At 36.2% G+C, this 19391-nt stretch overlaps 2 protein-coding genes across 7 annotated transcripts in view; one reads left to right on the top strand and one right to left on the bottom strand.

Moving 5' to 3' along the window:
• The first annotated feature begins 1852 nt into the window (after window positions 1-1852).
• On the top strand, window positions 1853-8088 carry LOC106051951 (RNA demethylase ALKBH5-like). The gene is made up of 4 exons (XM_013207182.2): window positions 1853-2180; window positions 3526-3918; window positions 4187-4267; window positions 4656-8088. Exons 1-4 carry the CDS (start codon window positions 1882-1884, stop codon window positions 4903-4905), a joined length of 1023 nt encoding a protein of 340 aa, XP_013062636.1. The 5' UTR covers window positions 1853-1881; the 3' UTR covers window positions 4906-8088.
• Window positions 8089-8195: 107 nt separating this feature from the next.
• LOC106051953 (mucin-17-like) overlaps window positions 8196-19391 on the bottom strand; it is a 40585-nt gene continuing 29389 nt past the window's right edge. For all 6 annotated transcript variants that reach the window (XM_056019125.1, XM_056019127.1, XM_056019124.1 and 3 more), the window contains 3 exons: window positions 11333-18415; window positions 10265-10465; window positions 8196-8930 (listed from right to left, as the gene is read on the bottom strand). In XM_056019125.1, coding sequence (XP_055875100.1) covers window positions 8910-8930; window positions 10265-10465; window positions 11333-18415 — 7305 coding nt within the window. In that variant the 3' untranslated portion in view covers window positions 8196-8909. The remainder of the gene's footprint in view (window positions 8931-10264; window positions 10466-11332; window positions 18416-19391) is intronic.

Below are 19391 nucleotides of genomic sequence, written 5' to 3'. Positions count from 1 at the left end.
CTGCCTTCTATGTTGCGTAATCACCTCACAGACGAACATCCAGATTCAGTGCTCTGATTTGGTGTCATCTATGCAGTTTGATATTCAAAAAGTTGATTTTGCATGAACTTAAATCAATTAATGTAATTAGGCCTACTAGTTCCATGGGTTTTTAATAAAAATGGTTTCTGGTATATTTCATTTTTTTTTTTTTTTGTATCATCGGTAGTGTTGCCCGCAAGACAAGGGTCGGAAATTAAAATGACCCGCAGGCTAACTAAGGCCGGACATCTCTGCTCTAAAGTATTCTATATTTCTAAACCACTGTTTTATTATATTAACCCGCTGACAACCTTTGCATTATTCATTCAACATTATGGTTTGCGTTTAATTTTTAGCGGCCCCCGAAAGGGGAAAAGACGCTATTTGTTTTGTGCGAAATGTCTGTCCGTCCGTCCCGTTTAGATCTCGTAAACTAGAAAAGATATTGAAAATCCGACATCAGAATATTTTAGACCATTCAAAGTTCTGATGTAACGGCTACTTTTTTTTTTCTGAAAGCGAAAAATCTAATTTTTAAAATCAGTTATGCAAGCAGTTTTTTAAAGAGAAAAGGCTAATTAGTATGCATTATAAGTAAGACTTAAATTAAAACGAATAGTAATCTTGTAGATGTCATCTTCGTGAACATTTTCTTTAGCGAAAATGTAAATTTTTTTTTTTCTTTTGAGCATTCGAATAAGAGATTGAGCCTTTTCAAAACAATTACATCAATTATAAGACTTCAGTTAGGCCAGGAGAGGCGCGGTAGCTGAGCGGTAAAGCGCTTGGCTTCCGAACCGGGAGCCCCGGGTTCGAATCCTGGTGAAGACTGGGATTTTCAACTTCGGAATCCTTAGGCGCCTCTGAGTCCACCCAGCTCTAATTGGTACCTGATATTAGTTGGGGAAAAGTAAAGGCGGTTGGTCGTTGTGCTTGCTACATGACACCCTCGTTAACCGTAGGCCACAAAAACAGACGAACTTTACATCATCTGCCCTATAGACCACAAGGTCTGAAAGGGGAACTAGTTAGGCCAGGTTCACATCTAACTTTGCATTCACTTGCACCTATCCTTTGATCTGCTGTACCGTTGGGGCACTACACAAGATCTGTCAACCTTCTTTCTCCATTCTTATCTCTCATTTGTCTTTGATATAATTTCATTTGGATGTTCTTTCTGAAAATATTGATGCCTGCCTGGGTGGACCACTTCGGGGGCCGATTTTGAGTTTGGGTTTCCACACAAACTGTCTTTGTAATCTTGTTTTTTTAATGTGTAGCCTATCGTCCAGTTATTGCTTTAATTAGCCTACGTCGTATAGGCAGGGCCGGTCTTAGGCCACTGCAACCTATCGGCGCCCCTATGCGGCCGCAGTGGGCCCCGCACTTTCATAGGCCCCGCGCGATGCGAATTCTAGGTGACAGTGATTTTGTACTTAGTAAAATATAAATAAAATGCTAAGACGAATTTATTTTCAAATACAAAATCTTAATTTTCACTTATTATCCTAATCACAACCCAAATTAGGCCCCGCGCAATCCGTTTCGCATAGGGCCCCGCAACCTGTAGGACCGGCCCTGCGTATAGGCCTATGTATCCATCTTTCTACAAGAAGTCTGTGACATGACTAATATAATACGCTTTGACAAGTGAGCTTTGTAAAAACAAAAATATAAACAACAACTAGACACTGAACATTTCAGAAACTAGTCTTAGTGAAGTTAGCCTCTAATCATAACAGAATGAACGCCTTATCGGTGACCGTAAACTTGCTTTTAAGGCGGGACGGCGGGGCTTGCTCTTCAGTTTTAAAGATACAATTAGATTCCGATCTAGATTCTAGTTACCCAAAGTCAAATATGGCGACTGAGTCTGTCACAGATCTGAGAGAAAAGCTGTACAAATCTAACAATCGTCCTAAAGAATTTACGAAAAAATCAAATAACAAGCACAAGGGATATTTTAACAGAGGAGTACCGCGATCCAAATATGATGACTACAACACAGAAGAACGCGAAGAAGAACTTCAAAGAGTAAAGTCTGGAATACAACAACAAAAATTATTTTCAGCAGATGACTGTTCAGAGATTGAAAAGAAAATAGATAAAGTAGTCAAGTTAAGTGATATTGGCCTGTACAAGGAACATACAGTAGATAGGTAAGACTAGTAAGAGTGTTACTGTAGGTAAAATCAATTAGATGTTAATCTACATAGAGTAGAGTTTAGATCTATCAGATAGATTCTAGATCTATCTAGATTAATTTATCATTTAGATCTCTATCCCACTCCCAGAATCACTCAATCAGAATGCCCAGATCTAGAATCAGAATGTCTAGGACTAGATTTTTAGATTATTCATCTAGAATCTATTGGTCTATATTCAACTATTCTATTCAATTCAACTATTCTTCCAAGTAATCTAGCCAATCTAGGAGATCTAATTCCAAGTCCAAGTCACATCCATTGTTAGATCTCTAGAATTGTTTCTAATTAACTAGTCACCACACTAGTGGATCTAGAAAAATCGAGTGAAGAGTTCCTGGTCCAAGCCTGTTCGCTGGATAAAAGTAAAAGAGTTTTTTATGTATTGATGATTGATGGCAGACAATTAGACCTATTAGTTATGCCGTTGTGCAAACTTTACTTTCTATTCAAATATAGATCTAGAACCAAAGAAAAAAATCTGATAACTCCACAGCCATTGGACTTTGGACAATAGTCTATAAACAGATTGTTGTAGTCCTATGCTTATTAAAAATATTTAAGGGGGTAAGACACTATTCATGATCATTAGAAGACAAAGTGTTATAATTACACATTTACAGAGAATTTCTTCCCTTTTAATTAATTAAATTTTTTACCCTAGCTTTTAAGATATTCAATCAATTGTTGCTTGGCAAGGTCTCTAGAAGCTCTTTGGAAATGAGGGAAGAATGTTGGTTAAACTTCTCAAATTGAGAATGTTTTGGTGCTTCTTTTGAGTTATCGAACGTTTTAGACTATATATAGATCCTTTTTCAGAAACACCTCATGTCTTTGTCAAGTGGTTTATAAAACTGCGAGTCAGTCACACACATGGCCATTGGTCAGACCAGTTGTACCTCTGCATTGTCGAAGAATGTTAGTTGTTCTCATCCTTCTCTCTCCCTCTAGTCTGTACAAGGTTTTTTTTTACAGCACATTTTTGTATTTTAGTTAGCAAATAGGGCTTTGTCCTGTCTCTTCTGTGACTTGGGAGGGGAGGGATGCTGAGTGAAAAACAAGATTTCATTCCATCTTAAAGAATGCCATTCTTCCCCTCCTTCCATAGTCACACCATTCAGCCACACAGGTCTTTATAACTAAATGAGACTGGTGACTGGTTTTTATTTTTTCTACACAGCTGTTACTGTCAGCTGTGTGCTTTTTTTTTTTTTTTTTTTTTTTTTTTTTTTTATTAGAAAAATAAAAGATAAAAAAAAACATTCAATATTATTTGCAAATCTTTCTTTCATTTACAAAGGGCACCTTTAAGAAACAAGTATTTCTTTGGAGAAGGCTACACCTATGGGTCACAGTTAACCAAGCGTGGTCCTGGCAGTGAACGCCTGTATAGCAAGGGTGATGTGGACGAGATACCAAAGTGGATACACAGACTGGTGATTACTCCGCTGTACAAGGCCAATGTGATCCCTGAGGGCTTTGTCAACAGTGCAGTGATCAATGACTATAAGCCAGGAGGCTGTATTGTCTCTCACATTGACCCGCCTCACATATTTGAAAGGCCCATTGTCTCAGTGTCATTCTTCAGTGAGAGCGCTTTAAGTTTTGGCTGCAAGTTCTCATTCAAACCCATCCGTGTGTCTAAGCCTGTGCTAACATTACCTATGGCACGAGGCTGTGTAACGCTGCTAAGGTAAGGACAATATTTTTAGTCATCCTGCTATATAATACTTTTACTTATTTTTCAATTATTGTTTTATATACTAGCTTCAGGTAATCTACATATGATGTAACAAATATTTTCTTTTAATCAAAATAATTTTTTTTTAAACTTTAAATTATTCTTTAAGATATTTTACAGGTTTTGGTTTGTCAGGATACTTATGCTCTAATACTCTAATAATTTAGTTGACATTGCATACAATTTTCATTATAGTATTACTGCTTTTACTTTTTTTCAGTGGTTATGCAGCAGATCACATAACACACTGCGTAAGACCAGAAGACATTGTTTCACGTAGGGCAGTCATTATTTTAAGAAGGTAAGTTTCACAGAGGGCAGTCATTTATTTTGCTAGAAAACAATTCTACTTTGGGTCCTGCAGCAAAAAATAATTGTCAATTTAAAACATAATTTGTGAAAAAAAAATAATAATTTGAAATGTGTCTCTCTTTGGGTTGAAGTTGCAAAAACATATAATAAGAAATTAAAAACTTAATTAGAGACTGTCAGTGAAACAAATATTTTTTTACTTTCTGCAGCTGTTCTTACAAAGCTAAGTTATTTTTGTTAATAAGTCTGTATTGAACAATCTATCAAACTATGAAATCAGTATATATATTTATATTATTGCATAAAATTTTACATTCTACAAAACTAGAAAAACTGTGCTTAAATCCTTTACCATAATAAATTTTTACTCTAATCAGGGTCAGAGATGATGCCCCAAGACTAGAACCTTTGCTGGAGGTTGTGTCCCCTTCAAGGAAGCGTGTGATCATGACAGTGGACAGCGATTCAGACAGTTGCCAAGGAGAAAAGAACTTATCTGACTCAAGCAGCGATGACAACATTAAGCCAGTCAAGGTCAATTCAAAAGTTATTTGCCTGTCTGAGGACCTCAACCATAAAGATGGCAGGTCTCATACAACCTGTTCACCCAAATCTGTCAAAAGGTAGCTTTATTTCGAAGGTGCACACCAGGTGTTCAGCTGTCTTGACTTTTTCATTTATATTGGATTTTTGTTGATTCTTTCAGTTAATATAATTTTTTGATTAATATATTTTTGTATCTTGCTCTGCCTGTTTAAAAGATTTTTTGGAGGCAGGTCTAAGAGAAATCTTTATGTATCCAATCTGATATATTTTCAAACTTCAATTTACTATTAGGTCATCCCTATCTGCAGTTATGTATTCAAGATGTTTTTTTTACTGAAATATTAAAGTTAATAGTTGAGTATTAACATTTTGATTTTTCTATAACCTGGTCCCCTGCTTTTTCTGGGTGTCAGTAGTGTGACACATTGTTAACACTGTATATTGTCACACTTAAGGACACGTTAGACTTGTACAAAGATAAAGGTGAGCTCTGTGATAGACTGTAAATTAAATTATGTACATATGCAGCATTGTGACCTGTTTTCACTTGTCCATTTGATTCCTAATGCAATCTTTCAAACATGGGTGTATCCTTATGTATGTTTCATTTTTAGTTCTCCTTTTTTGTTATGACTTTGAGCCTTTCTGTTTCTCTACTAAGTGCTCAAGTTTGAAGTAAAATTATTAATATTGTGATATTTTTTGTTCAATTGAAAAGTATCTCTGTAGATAGTATTCATATATCATGTTCATATTATATACATTTATATTTATACATTATAAAATCTTGTTATTGCTGTTAAACTAAATTCAACACATCAGAAAAAGACCTCATGTTTTGAATGGACTTGGTGTTTAGCAAAAATGTTATGCTTCAAAGCAAACATTTTTTGAGGCCCTGTGGGGGTGTTACTATAAGAAAAAAAAAGTGATAAACAAGGTACCACCATTGCTGAGGTAATAGCCTGTTGACTGGAGGTCCTCCTTCCTTTACCAACCTTTCCATAGACTCTTGGATTTTAAATCTATTGTGACAAATATCTTATCAGTTTAGAAAACTATGAATATTTGTGTGACACAAATACACATGTATTAATAAATAGATTGAGACTGTATATATGATAGATTGAAACTGTAATGGATGTTAGCCTTTAAGTGTTTGATGTGCATGATGAAGTGTACTCTGTGGTGTAGTCAAGTAAAACAAATTTTGTATCTATTTTCTGGTGATTTGACTGAATCTCATAAACTCCTATTAGTTCTGAATTGAATTATATCAGTGCCAATAACAGTCAAAAGCTTGAAATATTGAATAAATTGGAAGCATGAAGTTTGATTGACTGTTAGTGTTCAAAATAATTTTTACAAAATCAACCATGTGACCTCAAAAATTGGTGACTTCGGTGTTAGTGTAACATTTGGTATCCACAAGATTAAAATATATAGTTTGTCCACGTCCTTCCCTTATAATTCATAGAGCAACTTGCAGCTGATATGCGTAGCCATTTGTAATACATTTTTTTTTTTACTTTCAAATTATTAGTTACAATTTATTTCAGAATATATTTTCTTTTTTTTTTTTTTCAGAAACATTTAGTTTAGACTAGCATTATTTTCCTGTGTACATTTTGTTATTGAGAAATGAATTTATACCTTTAATAGTAAAAATTCTGTCATTTAAAATACTAGATTTTTTTCATCATGTAATATTTATCTATATAGTTGAATCTCGATAGTCAGAAAAATCAAAATCTGAAACATATTGGCAATGTTTGCATCAGCTGCACATGCACATTGTGAGTATCCTGAAAATTCGATGACAGATTCTTTTAATAGTGTGCAAATTCATGTAATTAATGTAGACAGTAGTACATCTATTTTTCGAATAAAGGTAGATTAAAAATGTACTTTAGCTCAGCATGTGAAGGCGGAAATGAGATGTTTTGTATTTATTGAAATACATTTTATTTTTTCTGTATTGTTTGTTTTATACCCTTGAAAATAGAACAACATCCTCCTGGTCCCATAATTGTTTGACTATCAAAATTGTCAACTGTATGTATATATATATATATAGAGAGAGAGAGGGGGGTTAGATACTTTACAACATTGAACAGACTTCATTTTTTTTAAAGTGCAGAACTGTACTTTTGATTATCAGTTTTAATTAAAAATTATGATTGAAATTGAAAGAAAGCAAAGCAGTGAAGATAATACATGTAAATCCAACTTAGGATTCCTAGATATTTACTGGGGAAAGTAAAGGTGGTTGGTCATTTTGTTGCCCACTTGAAAAACTTAAGACTACGAAGACTGGTCAATATCCTTGCCCTATTGAATTTTCATCTTAGCGTTCATGTCTATCAAACTTCCAGTCACTAACACTAAATATATATATATATATTTAGATATCAAGGTTATTCAAACTGTTACAAACAAAAATCACTTTTTAAAATATTTAAGTAATTTATTGATTAATTTTTTTTCCAAATATGGCAGTGTTATATTTATTACTAGATTTTTGTAAAGTTGTGTGTGTGTGTGTAGAATTTGCTGAAATGTAAATAAAATGCTCTTCAGCTATCTTAATTTGTATTGGATAAATGAATAAATACCTTCAATCAGGACTGATACATCTTTTCCTTTCTCTAATATTAACAACACTGTAGCTGTTGTATAATATATGTGGCAGTCAATATAACTACATTTTTTTTTAATTACAAATTTATTTAAAAATGAAATACAATGTGTTCTTTAAACTATCAACATGGAAATGTTTAAAAAATTAAATTATCCTTTAATTGTAGCTGTCAGAGAAACATTTATCGAAAATGTAAATCTACTTGTCAAGTATCAATCAAACTTGGGAATGGTAGCTCATTATAGTCAGATGGTTCACATTCTAATTGAAAGATTCTTTACAAATTAATTTTTAACTGTATTGAATAAATGATATTCCGAAATATGTACATTTCAAAGATTTTTAATTAGCCACTAATTCTCGCTTTTTAATATATAATGTGTCCATTTCTATTCACTTAGTTTATTAGATTAATTTCTTTTATACATTTAAAATTGTATTACATCTAATAAAGCCTTAACTGCCGGTGTTTTATTTATTTAAAAACAAAATGATTTTTCAATGTTGCTTGTGGCTTACATCTGCCCACCTCAGAGACAACCATTTTTGTAAGAATAATTGTATAAATGAGTTTGATTGTTGAATCTCTATATGTTTAACAAGAATTTCAGTTTGAATTTCAACTTTGTGTTTTGTTTTTTTATATTGAAACTTTTGTTAGTAATCATTTTGCAATATATTTCCATCCTTAGGAAAAAATAGGACAAAAAAAATGATTGACAATGATGGCAACAGTGATGAAGTCATTTTAATAGGAACATTTTGTGGTGATGAACACAATCTTGAAAATACAAGTCTTTTGAGGTTAAAACAAAAATCTACATGGACATATATTATCAAATAGATATAAACATAAAAAAAAACTATACATGAACAATGGAGTTTAAAAAGATGTTAACACAAAACATCTATTTATACATTAAAAAAAATACATTTGCTCATTTGCAGAACACTCAAAGTAAACAAAATTCAGTTCTTAAAAGATGTCTCTTTAAGAATAATACTAGAATTTCTAAATATTTGGTACTACTGCAATTAATGCTGCACCACCTCCACTTTAAATGTAGACTTAGCTTTTCATTGTACTTTAATCCATTTTGTGTAGCCCATCTACCTTTGAATAAGTCCTTGTCCCACAGTACTGGAGAGTTGGAAGAAGACTAAGACTAATGTAAATGAAACTTGGAGAATCAGGAGTAACACGTAGTAGAACAATTCAGTCAAGCATTTCAAAAGCTCAAGAAAATTGTTAATAGCAATATTGTGTTGAACTTTGACCTCAACATGCCACAGAAATAAGTGTTATTGCCTTTAAATCTCCACAATATAGCCAAATATTTGAAGAACAACCAACATAATCTAGCTTATGATTTTTGTATATAACGCTTTCAAAATCCTCTGCATAGGCATGGTGTTTTGCGATAATTAGTTCCTGCATTTGGTCTCAGGATGGTTTCTTTTTCTCCTGTTTATGAGGATAAAAAAAAAAACTGTACATAAATCTAATACAATTAGCACATAAAGCATTTACAAAAAAAAAGTTTATGTCTGAAAAGTAAAAACAAATACTGCAATAGAACCCAATGCATTAACAGTGCATAGGATGTGCTCTAGTTTATCTGGTATCTAAACTTTAAAATTGGCATCAATCCTGGAATGTAAAAGAGAGTAAAAAAAAATAATTTTCCACCTCACAATTAGTCTTGATGGTATGTATCTTGTTAACAGCAGTAAATAATAAGCTCATTCTTGTAAACAATTGAATCATTCATATACTGTGATGGATTGATGTTTGCCTGGTCGATTGGTATGCACTAGACTATTGTTTGATGGTCCTGGGTTCAAACTCCCCTGCTGCCATCCCCTATGGTTCTGTAAGTGGTTTGGGCTTGGATATAATTACCTTCAAATTTGAAGCAGCATATGAAAAGTAAAAAACTGCTTCTTTGAAAAAACTTGAATATCAGCCCCCAAAAAATTGTTTTCACTGTATTGTATTTTAAATTTGCTGCCTTTGAAAAAATCTACTTTTTCAGTCACTCAAGGATTCTTGAAGTAAATTTATGACCACAATACCAATCTACAGGTTTCAATCGCTAATAAAACAAAAAACATATTTGTTCATTGGTGTGTTTCTAGGCATTTTTAAGTATTACACATTCTATTATTTTTAGATTCTATAGACATCTGTAAGCCAAGTGAAACACTGCACTCATCCTTAATCTTCAGAATTGAAGACAACACCATTAATGACATCTCTATTACAGTGTCTCCAATCATCTTTTGAGCATCTTGACTTGATATTTATATACAGTATCTCATTATGTATCTAATTGTCTTTTAAAATGACAGCATTTGTTTCAGCATGTGTTTGGAACAGCTTTGTTTCTTCTCCATGGTATTTGTGAACCTTTGAAACCTTTCCCTTTCAAAACAAAACCAAACTCAACATTCATTATAATGGGAGCAAGGGCTGTAAGAAAATGTTCTTGTCAATAGTGTACACAGGGTTCTAACACTTGGTTGTTGGGCTGAAGTTCAAATCACAACTGGAATTCTTTTTAAGAATATTGTGACATTTCTGGGTCCAACCTATTCCAGACTTCTAGCTTTTGTCCATAAATGCAAAGTTTGTCTTGTAATCGTGGGACATCTTTTATAAAACCCTTAGCCACAGAAACATATTTTCCACCATCAGTTGTCCTAATTAATCTAAGTGGCATTGATTAATATTAAGAGCAGATTAAACCAAGAAAAAGAAAATGAATTAATAAGAACATGTTAGCAGAATTATCTTACCATAGCCTCCTCAAGAAGCTTGAAGTGATTTTCAGTAGCTTTAAGAAGAGAATTGAATAATGGCATTTGAACCAGTCCATCTGCTCCAATGATTTTTTTAATATAATTTTGAGTGATTAGAAAATTATTGAACAAGACCTCGAGCTTATCCTTCCTTGTTGAACTCTGATGTCCAACATATCTCTGGAGTAGCTTGGCTCTCTGTCATAAAATAGAAATAAATTATCTATTGAAACACCACATCTTATTTAGAATGCAATCTGATAATTATGTTGTCTGTCAGAGAGTTTTTATTGATTAACAAATTTAGATGCTTATTTGAAGCTCTCTCTGATTTGTTTTATAATAAACTCACAATTTTATTAACACAAATTTCAATAATAAGTGAAAATATTACAATCACTGTGAATTGGGTAATCTCAAGTGATTAGAGACACCTGGAGGAAGCTGGTTGGTGGCCTAGGTCCCAAATGGGACCACAGGCAGAGATGAATCTTAAAGTATTTTAAAAGTATATTGGGTTTTTATGTTTATTTTGGATATTCTTTATGGAATAAAGATTATTAAGATATAAATTTAAAAAAAATATAAATAGACAATTAGATTCAGACCAAGCCCAAACCTCCTGCAGGACAGCAGGAGATGACTGTTGAGAGGACACTCCGAGCCCTATAACACATGACCAGGCAACTCCTATTACATGGACTAGAATTTTGAACTTAGGGACTTCTAGGGCATCCCTTTCCAGTTTCCACCCAACTCCAATGGGAGTCTGACATTAGTTAGTTGGGGCCAGTTAAAGTTGATTGGCCATTGTGTTGGCCACTTGACACCTTTAAATATCTGCCTTAGAAACATCTACATCATCTGCCCCAAGAACTGCAAGGTCTGAAACTTTTTTACTTGACTAGATTACCACATGGCAGCTCAGGATAGCTCAGAATTTTGTTTTTCAAGGAATGTCTATACATTATTAAATACGAAAATATGTGTTTAATAAACATTATGTACATGTTAGGTCACAATGAATATGACATTATAATGGCTAAGAAAAAGAATAATACATACTTCATTGGTGAACTGAACAAGTTCATCTTTCTTTGAATCACTGCTATCTGATGCTGTTTTTAGGAGGCTCTCAATTTTACAGCGCAGCTGAAAGAGAGTCTTAAAGTCTTGTGGAGGAATAGAAGCCGACAAAATGAAGCAACAACTTCTCTTTGCATAGAGCTCCTCAACCTCACCCTCAAGCAATAGTTGCTCAGGCACTGGGTAGTGGGCGTGACCAAAGTTCACAGACTGAAATGTTTGAATAAAGTCTTTGGTGACCACTTCAAATGAATGCTTGATGTTCTGTAAGTGCGAGTCCATAAGTTTCAAAGAGGGAGATTTGAACTTGAATCCCAGCAGCGGAACTTTGGTGAGGTCAGGCAGAGTGTCCAAAATTAACAGCTTAAGAGTATTGGATGTGTGTGATTGTGAGGATGTGTATTCAGCAACAGCAGAGGTCAGCTCAGACTCAAGTTGAAGTACCTGTTGGGTCAGCTCTGGGGTGGTCAGAGGATCACTGTTGTCTTTCAGCTTCTGAGCTATGTTCTCAATATCACTAATGAGGTCTAGGATTTTGATTCTTTTCTTCTCAAATCCCTGCAGGACCTGCTCCAGGGTGTCACCCGATAAGGTTCCATCTTTCTCTTCAAGCATGAGAAAACTGTGGCATTGTCCAATCAGTTTGGACTCTAAATAAAACTGTTGGGTAGAAAATGTCTCCACATGACTTCTGTCAGCCATGCTAAGTGGAAGATCATATCTCAAGTTTCTACCAACAAAAGCATTGCTGGGTAGATCAAACCAAGCAGAACATGCTTTCATTATTTCATCCCCCATGTTCTTCTGTTGCTGTGGGTTTAAGTCTTGGCTATTCAGGATTGTGTTCACTGGAAAAGGAATAGCACAAGGAGAGTCTTCTTGAAACAAGAATCCAATTTGAAGAAAAACAAACATTTTGGCTGTCAAGTCTTGTCCTTTGACTGATGTTTCTTTTCTGGGAATATAAAAATCTAAATCTAGATCAGAAGACTTGTGCAGTGAAGAAGCTGACCCACTTTGACTTGGTGGTTGGTTATAGATGTTCAATAATTCATCCACAATGGATTTTTTATGTACTGTTTTGTGAGGTTGAGACAATGAGTGCTGGACATCAGGCAAAGTTTTTTCCACAGAACTCTTTGAACTTTTCTCACTATCTATAAAGTTCTTTTTTCTTTTAGGTGACCTACTTTTTAATGACCTTCTAGAAGACCAATGTTTAAAAGACCGGGTAGGTGACATACTTGCTGATCTATGTGATCTATGTGACGGTTGGAACTTAAAAGAACGACAGTCATGTGGTGTATATATTCTTTTATTGCCTGACTTCAGAGGGCTAGTAATTCTAGTTTTGCTGCTTGTATTCGTTAAGTTGTGTGTATTTTTTTGATTGTCTAATTTCAGAGCGCTAGTAGTTCTAGTTTTGCTGCTTGGGCTAGTAATTATACTCCTTTTAAATGAGCTTTTAATTTTAGCTTTTTCAACAGACATGCTTTCTCTTGTTCTTTCTACTGAGGAACTTGTGTCAGTTTCGTCAACCAAGCTATCTTCTTTAGCTATTTCAATGGAGTCATTTACATTAGTTTTGTCAGGCTTGTTCTGTAGGCTCTTCTTTTCATGGCTATCAAGTAAGAGATGGTTCTTAGATCTTTCAAGTGAGCTGCTTCTAGTTGTCCCAGCTATTATTGATTTGCTTTTGTCAATGTCTGTATTTGATTTTTTATTATCCCCTTTTTTCATAAAGTATTTGTTATTTGTCACTTGTTTCTTTATTGCAAGATGCTCATTGGAAACAACAGATACAAGTTTAGTTCTTTTCTGCTTTAAGCTTTGCTTCTCATCTGCTTGGGACCATTTTCGCTTCTTATTAACCTTTCTAGAAGGCATACAATCAGTGTTAGGACTATCTGGCCCAAGAACAGTAACACAGAGATCAGAATCAAATGTACTGGCATTTAAAAACAAACTATTGGAAGCAGAATTGTGTCCATATGCATCATGTAATTCTCTACCGGGTTCATGTTTTTTGTTTTTCAAAGACTCACTTTCTTCAGGTGTTGAGTAATCCATTTCTAACAGAGCATCAAGGGAATCATTAACACATTGAACTAAAAGGCTGCCATTACTCTTTTGTATAGTACGGGAGTTATTTATCTTTGCTTTCTTTTGACTAAAAATGTCCTTGACTGTTTCAAGTGAAGACACAGGAGGATGTAAGGTGTCTTCTGTTGTGTCACTCAAAGGACATTCTTGACCATTATCCATGTTCTCTTCCTGGCTTAAGTATGTGGCTTCAAGAAGATGGATTTCTTTTAAAATAGTGTCCTTGGCTAGATGCAGTGCTTCTAGAGGAGCATTTGTTAAATAACTTTCTGAATGTTGTACACAGGGCCCTGGTGAATGAGCTTCTGGACTAGTGTCATGCTTAGCAGACTGATTTTGATTTTCAGAGGTTTTTTCCTGATACAATTTTTTAATAAAATGATTTCGATCAGTTGAGGTAAATGATGCAATGGAAGAAGCAGTGGATCTACTTTGAGTCACATGACCAGGTGTTGAATCTGTGTCACTTATTGACATGTACCCAGAATTCACATCCAAGTCACTTGAAGTTGAACTATTAACAGCTAGACATTCAGAATGAACATCTACATCACAGCAAGATACATTGGAACTACTTCCACTAATTATTATACAATCAGGGGTAGTGGCCCGCTTTCCTGTCAATCTGTTTACTACATAATCAGTTTGGGCTGGCGAAGGACAGCGGTATTTGTAATAGTCATCACATTTTGATGGAACTGCATCTTTGAGCTTTGTTGACTTGACTATGGATTCATAGAAACATTGGGATTTAAATTTCTCATGAATTTTAGATTTAATTAATGACGAATTAACAGTAGAATTAGAAAATTGAGCAATGTGCTGCACTAGTTTCTCAATTTTAGGGTCTAGTTCTTCTATATGTTTACGTTTGTTCTTTGACCAAGAATCTTTCATTTTCTTTTTTAGATTGTTAGCTTGTATTTCAATTAATTTGATGTTTTTTTGTGACGGCTCATCCATATCCTCACCTCCTGATGAAATGCAGATAGGATCATTGTAACTCTTGATGATGTTGTCTAGATCTTGAGAACAAGATGTTGCATCCTGAGGTGATAATGATATAGGCTGAGATGGTAACGATGTCATAGGATGAGATGGTGAGGATGCTGTAGACTGAGGTGGTAATACTCTTATAGACTGAGATGGTAACAATGTTATAGACTGAGATGGTAACGCTCTTGTAGGCTGAGATGGTAACGATGTCATAGGATGAGATGGTGAGGATGCTGTAGACTGAGGTGGTAATACTCTTGTAGGCTGAGATGGTGAGGATGTTGTAGACTGAGGTGGTAATACTCTTGTAGGCTGAGATGGTGAGGATGCTGTAGACTGAGGTGGTAATACTCTTGTAGGCTGAGATGGTGAGGATGTTGTAGACTGAGATTGTAACAATGTTATAGACTGAGATGGTAACGCTCTTGTAGGCTGAGATGGTGAGGATACTGTAGACTGAGATGGTGAGGATGCTGTAGACTGAGATGGTAACGCTCTTGTAGGCTGAGATGGTGAGGATGCTGTAGACTGAGATGGTGAGGATGCTGTAGACTGAGATGGTAACGCTCTTGTAGGCTGAGATGGTGAGGATGTTGTAGACTGAGATGGTAAATATGCTTCAGGATTAGAAGATAAAGATGTTGCAGGCTGAGAAGACAAGGCTGTCAATGTTACCTGAGGTGATGGTGTGCCACCATACAGAGTGGAGGTGGACACTGGGAAAATCTGTACTTGAGATGGTGTGGAGATGACTGTCTGTACTTTAGAAGATGGTTCTGCTATTGGAATTGGAGAAGAAGCAGTTTGGGGAACAAAGTAAAAATAAGGATGAGATTTTAGGATTGGGATGGGGTTGTGGTTTTTTTGCATATGAGGAAAGACTGGCACAGTGATAGATGATACATGAGAGGGACAAAAGGGAGAATATTTTATAGTCGGATAAAAAGCAGGAGCTGGCTGTGTTGGATAAGACACCGCTGATTGTGTGAATTGGTGGAAAGATAATGGCACAGTAGGTTGTGAGACAGAAGATTCATGTACAAGGGAGTTAGAAGGTGGTTGAGAAGAATGGGAGACAGGAGATGATACATTTGTATGGGAATTCATCAATGGTAAAATTGGCTTTAAGACAGAAGCTTTTGAGCTACTACAAGTCAAGTTTGTTGAGATTGGGGCAGTGGATGGGGGGACTTGATAAAGACCTACTGAAATGGAATCTGCAGCATTTGTTATGTTTTGAGATGGTGAGTCCAGCATTGGTGGGGTACAATGAGAAGTTGACAATGCAACAGAACCAGAGGGAGGTAAAGCTTCATTTTTAGAAACTGTCTTTAGAATATCTAACAATTCCGAAAACGATGGAATATTTTGTGAAGGTAATGTTTTAGTGGGATAAGAAGATGGTAATGTCGGATGTGATGATGTTATGTTATTTGCTGTAATAGGGCCAGAAGGTGGTAATGGTAGATTTAAGCATGGTGGTGCTTCACTTGGAGGAGTGTCAATATGTGAAGAAATTTTTGGTGAAGGGATTGTTGCAATAGGATCATTATATATTGATGGTTTATTTTGACAATGTCGATCGGAAGCAGGAGATGGTAACACTGAAGTGACATCAGAAGCAAGTGTCGGTCTGACATATGGAGACTGTGTGGCTGAAGTGACATCAGAAGCAGGTGTTGGTCTGACATATGAAGACTGTGTGGCTAAAGTGACATCTGAAGCAGGTGTTGGTCTGACATATAGAGACTGTGTGGCTGAAGTGACATCAGAAGCAGGTGTTGGTCTGACATATGAAGACTGTGTGGCTAAAGTGACATCTGAAGCAGGTGTTGGTCTGACATATGGAGACAGTGTGGCTAAAGTGACATCAGAAGCAGGTGTTGGTCTGACATATGAAGACTGTTTGGCTGAAGTGACATCAGAAGCAGGTGTTGGTCTGACATATGGAGACTGTTTGGCTGAAGTGACATCTGAAGCAGGTGTTGGTCTGACATATGGAGACTGTTTGGCTGAAGTGATATCAGAAGCAGGTGTTGGTCTGACATATGGAGACTGTTTGGCTGAAGTGACATCTGAAGCAGGTGTTGGTCTGACATATGGAGACTGTTTGGCAGAAGCGACATCAGAAGCAGGTGTTGGTCTGACATATGGAGACTGTTTGGCTGAAGTGACATCAGAAGCAGATGTTGGTCTGACATATGGAGACAGTGTGGCTAAAGTGACATCAGAAGCAGGTGTTGGTCTGACATATGAAGACTGTTTGACTGAAGTGACATCAGAAGCAGGTGTTGGTCTGACATATGGAGACTGTTTGGCTGAAGTGACATCTGAAGCAGGTGTTGGTCTGACATATGGAGACTGTTTGGCTGAAGTGATATCAGAAGCAGGTGTTGGTCTGACATATGGAGACTGTTTGGCTGAAGTGACATCTGAAGCAGGTGTTGGTCTGACATATGGAGACTGTTTGGCAGAAGCGACATCAGAAGCAGGTGTTGGTCTGACATATGGAGACTGTTTGGCTGAAGTGACATCAGAAGCAGATGTTGGTCTGACATATGGAGACTGTATGGCTGAAGTGACATCAGAAGCAGGTGTTGGTCTGACATATGGAGACTGTTTGGCTGAAGTGACATCAGAAGCAGGTGTTGGTCCTACATATGGAGACTGTTTGGCTGAAGTGACATCAGAAGCAGGTGTTGGTCTGACAAATGGAGACTGTGTGGCTGAAGTGACATCAGAAGCAAGTGTTGAAGTGACATCAGAAGCAAGTGTTGGTCTGACATATGGAGACTGTGTGACTGAAGTGACATCAGAAGCAGGTGTTGGTCTGACATATGGAGACAGTGTGGCTGAAGTGACATCAGAAGCAGGTGTTGGTCTGACATATGGAGACTGTTTGGCTGAAGTGAGATCAGAAGCAGGTGTTGGTCTGACATATGAAGACTGTGTGGCTGAAGTGACATCAGAAGCTGGTGTTGGTCTGACATATGGAGACTGTGTGGCTGAAGTGACATCAGAAGCTGGTGTTGGTCTGACATATGGAGACTGTGTGGCTGAAGTGACATCAGAAGCAGGTGTTGGTCTGACATATGAAGACTGTGTGGCTAAAGTGACATCAGAAGCAGGTGTTGGTCTGACATATGAAGACTGTGTGGCTGAAGTGATATCAGAAGCAGGTGTTGGTCTGACATATGGAGACTGTTTGGCTGAAGTGACATCAGAAGCAGGTGTTGGTCTGACATATGAAGACTGTGTGGCTAAAGTGACATCAGAAGCAGGTGTTGGTCTGACATATAAAGACTGTGTGGCTAAAGTGACATCAGAAGCAGGTGTTGGTCTGACATATGAAGACTGTGTGGCTGAAGTGACATCAGAAGCTGGTGTTGGTCTGACATATGGAGACTGTGTGGCTGAAGTGACATCAGAAGCTGGTGTTGGTCTGATATATGGAGACTGTTTGGCTGAAGTGACATCAGAAGCAGGTGTTGATCCTACATATGGAGACTGTGTGGCTGAAGTGACATCAGAAGCAGGTGTTGGTGGGATATTAGAAGGTTGGGATGAGATTGAAGAGGATGAGGGCTTGTATTCAGAGCTGTGCTGTTTTGAACCACACAGCATGGGACTGGGACACGGGGAGGATTGACATAAAGGTAACTGTGAAGAAAGAGGACATGGATCAATGCTCGGGGATGCCAAGAAGTAGTTGTCAGAAGGTGAAGGTGGGAAGGCATCAATGGCAGAAAACACAGATCTGCAAGAGTCAGTGGGAGTGCAGGATCTGGACTGACAAGCAATGGATGGCAGGCTCTCATCTGATGAATCTTCATAGTAAGACCAAGAACTGTACTCTTCATCCTCTTCATCATCATCATCATCACTACTAAGATATATACTGGGGCCTGGGATTTCTGTCTCTGTCAGGGGGTCTATATCTGTACAGACTGGAAGGTTGACAGCCTAAAGAAGATCAAATTTAAAGAAATACATTATGACTTACAGAAATGATGCAATATGAACATAATACATTTCCTATAAGTATAGTAATATTCAAGAATGCTAAGATTACATAATTACAAGTACAACATAAAAAAATACTTTTGAAAAAAACATAGTTTATATTAAGCATAACTGCATCAATTAATTTGGATCAGTCATGTAATTAAATATGGAATAGATCTAGACTAACCATAATAAATCTGTGTGATTAGAAATATTTTTACCAATTTTTTATGTTTATGTGCAATTTCATGCTTTAAGCTTTTTCAATGCGCTTATGCTATTAGCTTATCACTTGTCTGGACTGGTTAGGAAAATGGGGGGGGGGGGGGAGAAAGAAAGGGTTATAAGGGTGAATTTGAATCACTTTTTAAAAGCATTTATTAAAAAATAAAAGCAGGGGGAATGACCTGAATTTTAACTCATGGCTTAAGGCTCATCAAGCAGACATACATACCACTTAGCTAGTGAGGTGCTTATGAAAATAGAAGATTGTATAGTTATCAATTGTTTATTTCAAACTTACTTTAAAGCAGCGACCTTTAAAGGGGACTATTTCAGCTCATACCACCAATTCAGTCAAGTACAATTTCTTTTCGTTGTTCAAGATATCACTTGTCTGGGCCAATTGTGAAAGGGGGAGGAAAGATGGGGGTATCTTTGTGAATGTTTACATGATTATCTTTTAAGAGCATAAAAAAAAAGTTCACTCAGGGCTCAAGGTTCCACAAGGAGACTAATTCAACTTATACCCCATCTGTCAAGTATGATTTCTTTCCCTTGTTCAATATACCAAACAAAATAATTAATTACCCCATAGACCACAAGGTCTGAAAGGGGAACTTTACTTTTACTTTTTAATCATTAACTAATTGGTTAATCATTTTTTTTATTCTTGTGTAGTCACATAAAAGAAATAATAGTGCAAACTTTCAGC

The sequence above is a fragment of the Biomphalaria glabrata genome, chromosome 2 (genome assembly GCF_947242115.1).
Source record: "Biomphalaria glabrata chromosome 2, xgBioGlab47.1, whole genome shotgun sequence".
NCBI lineage: Eukaryota > Metazoa > Mollusca > Gastropoda > Planorbidae > Biomphalaria > Biomphalaria glabrata.
Note: the sequence above shows the minus strand (reverse complement) of the source record. Positions and strands in the feature narration are given on the sequence as shown.